This window comes from Lipotes vexillifer, unplaced genomic scaffold, assembly GCF_000442215.2.
Source record: "Lipotes vexillifer unplaced genomic scaffold, Lipotes_vexillifer_v1.1 scaffold4, whole genome shotgun sequence".
Classification (NCBI taxonomy): domain Eukaryota; kingdom Metazoa; phylum Chordata; class Mammalia; order Artiodactyla; family Lipotidae; genus Lipotes; species Lipotes vexillifer.
This window is the reverse complement of record NW_006785876.1, coordinates 2,983,873-2,990,062: the sequence shown is the minus strand read 5'-3', so window position 1 is coordinate 2,990,062 and position 6,190 is coordinate 2,983,873. Positions and strand designations below refer to the sequence as shown.

The 6,190-nt window shown below is 40.6% G+C and overlaps 1 protein-coding gene across 1 annotated transcript in view; it reads right to left on the bottom strand.

The window, feature by feature from the left end:
* Window positions 1-6,190, bottom strand: part of LOC103068449 (putative ADCY10-like protein) — a 38,287-nt gene that overhangs the window by 25,541 nt on the left and 6,556 nt on the right. The window contains exons 4-8 of the mRNA XM_007458192.1: window positions 4,920-5,125; window positions 4,550-4,640; window positions 4,365-4,453; window positions 3,568-3,759; window positions 2,720-2,841 (exon numbers count right to left, since the gene is read on the bottom strand). Coding sequence (XP_007458254.1) covers window positions 2,720-2,841; window positions 3,568-3,759; window positions 4,365-4,453; window positions 4,550-4,640; window positions 4,920-5,125 — 700 coding nt within the window. The remainder of the gene's footprint in view (window positions 1-2,719; window positions 2,842-3,567; window positions 3,760-4,364; window positions 4,454-4,549; window positions 4,641-4,919; window positions 5,126-6,190) is intronic.

Sequence of the window (6,190 nt, the reverse complement as noted above, 5' to 3'; positions counted from 1 at the left end):
CCCCCACTTTCTCCACCTGCTGAACGCCTTTCCTTCACAACTGGCTCAAAAATCATCTCTACAGTCAAGACTTCTCTAGTACCTCTGGGGAGAATTATTTCTTCCCAAAGCACTTTTTTGTAGCTCCTACGGCGTTTTATTCCTACATTTAAGTTTCACTGTATTAAAATTAGTTGTTTACAGAGCTGAGGAGGTAGTGTCTTATTTCTCTTTATGTCCACCACACCTAGCACACAGTGCCTGGCTTGAGGCTTATTCAATGAATGCTTGTTGAATGAATGCATTTATGCATGCCAGAAACTCAGCTGTTAGCAAGACTATGATAATGAAACAAGTCATACTTTTTTTCACTTGGTTATTTCTTATTTCTTTCTGTTGTACTTTATAATTCCCCCTTGCTCTTCCTGGTGGTCCATGTTCTATCCTTTCCAAAAAATATTTTAAAAAGTGTTCTTCATTGAGGAAATATATATGTTATTTACTCATATATGTAAAGTATTTCTGGTGCTGCAAAACTGTTATGATGAGATATGGAGACTGCACTTCCTGGGTCTCAAAAATATCCTGGAGAAACAGTCACAAACCAGAAAAGCCTGATCAATCACTGGACACAGGGAATCATATTTCTTCTGTAAATGAACTGAAAACTGAAGGTTATTTCCTAGACTAGAAAGAGGAACTTAGAAGATGACCCAAGGTGAACAGGGTCATTGAGAAAGGAGACATGGATGTGGTTTTGGGTCTGGGTGAGGCTGATGCAACAGTATCTGCTACCGACGCCACACAGGCACCTCTGAGACTCTGTCTCTAAACTTGAATTACAGGTGAAGAGGGCAAGCTTCAGCATCTGGTTAGTGCAGCATTTCCCAAAATATGCTCCTTAGAACATTCATTCTTCTGGGTGTTTATGGGTCTTGGTGTTTGGTGATCAAGTAAATTTGGGAAATGTTGAATAAAACAAAATATAACAAATTTCTTTACTGTAAGACTGCTCAGAAACTTTGATGTTAATGTATATTGTGAATCTTTAAGAAGGAAATATAGTTGCATCAATTCCCAAACATATTTGGCCATGAAAATATTTTTTTCAGGATTTTTTAAGGGACTAATGTTCTACCAAACTCACTTCGGGAAATTACTAAATTAGTCATTATCTTCAGGGAAAAAAACACTGACCTGGAAACTAGCTTTTAGGACCTAACACTGTCAAACTATTTGGCTTTCCAACGTAACCTCTGGATCTTACTTTCCTTAAGTTAAGGAGGCCAAATGAGATGAACTCTTAAGATCCTATCTAGCGCCTAACATCTACTATATTCTCAACTAAAAAAGACCAAGTTATGGTCTAAGAGTCATAGAAGGCATCCTTAAAGGCACTGTAAGATAGCCTCTAATGACCAAGAAATGACTACCTTATTCAGGGGTAAGGGCTAACAGCAGGACTCTTGAAGACCAGAGGTCAAGGCAAAATATGAAAACAGAATAGACCAGCACTGAAAGGAATGGCTTAGCCACACTCACACTGGAGATACGACTGGAAAGTAGGCTGTAGGAGTATCTGCAGATCTCACCGAGCCTGAAAGCAGTGCCACCACGTATCTGCTTTGGACTAAGAGTTTATCTATGAAGCAACTGTAGCATCTTTATTATCTATAAAATAAGGAGTTGGATCAGATAATCTCTAAGCTCCTTTTCAGTACTAATGTCCTATGAGTATGCCTCTACAATGGTATCACAATAGTAATACATGCTATCCCTTCTGGGGAATATTTGTATTTTAAAAGAGGCAGCTGTGAGGTAATGAAAATAACAGAGGATTTGAGGACAGAAGTTCTGGGTTTCATTACCAGCTTTGCTACATGCTACTAACTACTCTTCTGTGGTCTTAGTTTCCTCATGTGTAACAGATACAAATAAATGTTCACACTGGTAGCATATACTAAAGCATTCTACAAATGTTAAAGCATTATGTAAATATGTGATATAATTTGTATTCATCTTAAATAAGTATGGCAAGCCAACAAATCTTTGACTCAGTGTTGACATGAGGAATGATCATTTTTCAAATCTATTCATGTACATGCTTTCCTCATAGCTTTCTAGTGAAAGAAGAAAAAAGGTCATTTGAAAAATTCCAACCAAATCATGTCATAGTTGCACTACAGAAAATGGAATTTTCTATAACTTCATTAGGGCTAGGCTTTTGTAGGTGGGAGGGTGGGGTGAATATGAAGCAGGAGATCAGTTCAGTGTGAATTCCAAAAATATCAACAGGACTGGGAAAGACCAAGAGTGAAAGCCAAGGACAGCATTAACCAGCTGTGGTCCCTTCCTATCTAGGCAATTGTCCCACAACATCTCTTCCCACGCCTCCCCTCCCCATGGACAGGCAGCCTTCTCTTCACATACAGATGTATTATGTGCATATTAATTGATATGTTTGCTTGTTGCTTGAATCTTGCTATGCGTATTCTATACTTCCTCCTCTCCCACCCCACTGGACAGAAAGTTATATCCATTTCCCCTGGGTATCTAGTACATAGTTCTGTACCTAGTAATTTCTTAATATATCTTGTTTTCTGACTTCCCTCAGCATGTTCCCACCCCTTTAGGCAGACTCTGGATGCCCTCAACCCCTGCTACTTGTTACTGCCTCCTACCCTGCCTGAAGAGCCCCCTGGGCCTGAGAAGCTCCTCTCTGCCCCACCTTCCTCCTCACTTGGTCTCAGCAAGATTCTCCCAGCAGAAGCCGAATATGCTGAAGGAGCTCTCCAGGGCATGTGCACACTCATCTGGCTTCTTATCCCCAGGAAGGCCGAAAACACAGAGGAACATGCAGCCCTGAGATAGGTGACAAAGAAAGAAAAGGGAAATTGACCTGGGGAAGAAATACGGCTCGCCTCAACTGAACCAACTTCCCTAAATGAAGCCAGACCCCTTCCTGGCTGGTTTTCTATTAGGAATGTAGGATTCTATAAGATTCATGAAATGGACGTTCTAGGCCACATCAACATGGACATTTAAAAAAAAAAAAAGAAGAAAAATCTTGATTTAACTATTTAAAGAACTGAAATTTAAAACATAAGAAAAATCGATGTTAAGAACTTTTCAAAAATTCAATTTCTAGTGTCTGCCTTCAGCTAAGTCCATCTGCCTATATTTTGTTAACCTATAATGTCAAGTATGATACTGTATTTTTTCAAGCTCCTAAATTACCTCAGAAGGATCTGATTATACTTACTTTACTAATAGAGCCAGAAAAACATTCTTCATGCTTTCATAAGGATTTTTCAACAAGAAGAGAATAAAAAAGATATGGAGGATAACACTCAGTTACCCTGAAAATTAAACTACCTAGAACATCCCGTTCCTTAAATGTTATTACTTGAAGTTTTAATGTAACACAGCTTATTACAAAATAAGAAGCAGAGAGTCTGACTTATGCCTGTGTTATGTGAGAGATAACATAAGATGTTATAATAATAACATAAGACTATTATAATTGTCTTAAGACTATTATTCCTCACTCACCTTTAATGTTGATATGTCAAGTTCCCTTGTACTTACTGTCTCAGACATAAAGATCCGGCTCAGCTGGCCACCCCCTTTCTCTATCACTGTGGAGATGTATAAGGCAGCCTCCTGGATAAGATGACACAAATGCAACATCCATGCTGTCTTGTGGAATTCTAGGCTGACCAAAACCATAGTCACAGTACGGAATTCGGATATATACTCCATAGGCTGGCCTTCATCAATCTACAAAGACACAGTGAGTTACCTTGACTGTAACTTCAACTTTTAGTATCATGTTTAGGCATTTAAATTCTATATTCCATGGTAAACATGAGAAAATGACTTATAGATGTCAGACAAAAAACTTAAAATTCAGGTTCAAGAGGTATAGAAGATATACAACCAGTGCACTTGGAGTTAAAATCGTTTGACTTTAAACCTAATTCACTGATGAAATTTGCCAAGCTTTTATATTTCCTCTCTAAGACACAGTTTGATATGTCCAGTTCTATTAGTCATTATATCACTTACTAAGGGATTCACATATAAACAATCAATCAACACTTAATCACCAAGCACATACTCTATACCCTGTTTACAGTGTACTAGTTTCTAGAGGGACAAACAAACAAAAACCAAATATGGTTTCTACTTTCTAGGACTGAGAAATCTAAACTTATAGGACATGTCATCACGGTAATTGGTGCAGATGGGAAAATCTGCTGGTATTACAATGGGAAGCGGGAGATGAACTGGATCAATCCAATGGTTGTCACATTTGTACACGTACACATTTACACAAACACACACACAGTCTACACACAGTGACTCAAGAGCTAGGAAATAACCTTCTTCAAAAGGTTTTTCATTATGTGCTTCCGCAGGGTTTGCTCAAGTGCAGAGTCTGGATCCAACTCCAGGGCAGTTCTTAGAATGTCTGAGAGAAGGAAAGCAAACAAAATGTCTCCAGCCATGTGGAAAATTAATCTTTGAAATTTTGGGCATGGGTATAATAAAGGACAAAATAACTTACCAGCACTTGTCCGATAATGTGGCAGGTAATCGAGGCACTTGTAAAAATGCTCATCAAAATCAAATGGCTCAATGATCCGCATATCTCTTAACTATAGAAAGGAAACTGCTCAATTCTGTGCCCACCCACCAACTGGATTACCTTTGGTTCCTTAATAGAGGGGCTAAGGATGCCATCTCCCTTGTTTATCACTTATCTTTTCAGCCTTACTATTCTGCCTCGTCTGTCCTCCTGGGAGAATATCCCTCACCTCCCTCCACAATAAACTTCCAGTGGTTGGTTTGGTCTGGTGTTGAGCACCACCAGAGCACTGCCCTATGCAGTAGGAAGGCCTTTTCAGGACGTTCAATGGATGTGACCAACCTCCTACCTTTACAGCTTCATCCTCCCTCATGATTTCCACTTCAAACATGTACTGTTCACAGAGCTTCCAGCAGTTCCAGGACAAGACAATCTCATTTGCCTGAGCCAACCGCTGAGCTAACTGGACACCATCTACATCACGCCCAATCACCAAGAGGTACTGTCGCTGCTCGTCTCCAACAATAACCTGGGAAATCCGACCTGCAGACAGACCTATCCAGAGAAAAGGAGACAAGTGGTGAACAGACAAACTCAGCTGGAAAACTAAGCAAAGGCTGGGGTCTGGAATCCTCACATTGCTTTATGCATCACGCCATATCTCGTTATTACCCACAGTTGCAGAAATATTAGGTGAGCTCCCCCGCAAAAAGAATACCTTGCCCCAGATTTCCTTCTGTCTTAAACACACCTAGAGACAGACATTCAGACAAGCCTGGGTTGTATGAGGGAAGAAACTCTTGGATCCTAGGCATCCAAGAGTCTTGTCTCTAAATTGCCCTTCTAATGGACAGCTAGGTCCTGATGGCACAGACCAAATGATTATGCTCAGAAACTGCTGCCACCGTGACCACACCAGCTCTCCTCATATGTAACCAGGGCTCAGTGAGTAGACAATCAGTATTTTACCACACATGGGCTTTGCCATACCCTTTATTTCTGCCTCCTGTTTTTCTTGTCCTGGGGGATTTCTTACTGCTAATAACAGCTGAAAAACGGGTTTGCTTGCCAGGGAAGAAATTACTATAACCAGAAGTATGCCCTTAGGTAAGTCACCCAATCCACACTGAAAACAAGGGAAAAAGCAGTTTTAAAAGAATGGCAGAGACATATACTTTTGGCCAACGTGCAGCAACAGGCAGTGAATTTACTTTCATGCCTGGAACAACCAAGGAACCGGAAAAATACACAAAACAACAGAAACAACAGTTTTCAAGATATTGGACATTAGGCAATTAAGGACAGTATGCTTGAGAGATGAGAAACAAACAAGGCAAACTCTCTGATACCCCAGCTCACCTCCTACAGAGAGTTTCCAGTACACATCTCAGGGAGGGTGAGCCCAGGTGCAGCCCGGAGGACTCCCTGAGGTTGAGGAGACAGAGGTAGGAGTCAGAGGAGGCCAAGCTAGCTAGAACCCACAGGGCACTGTGAGTGCTGGAAAGGAGAGTGTGTAGAGAGAAAATGCCACAGAACTCCAGAGAACTGAGCCCCCCTCAGGTCTTTAAGTGCATCAGTGTGAGGAAACAACCTGAGGCTAGGGAAAAAGCCCCCTGAAAA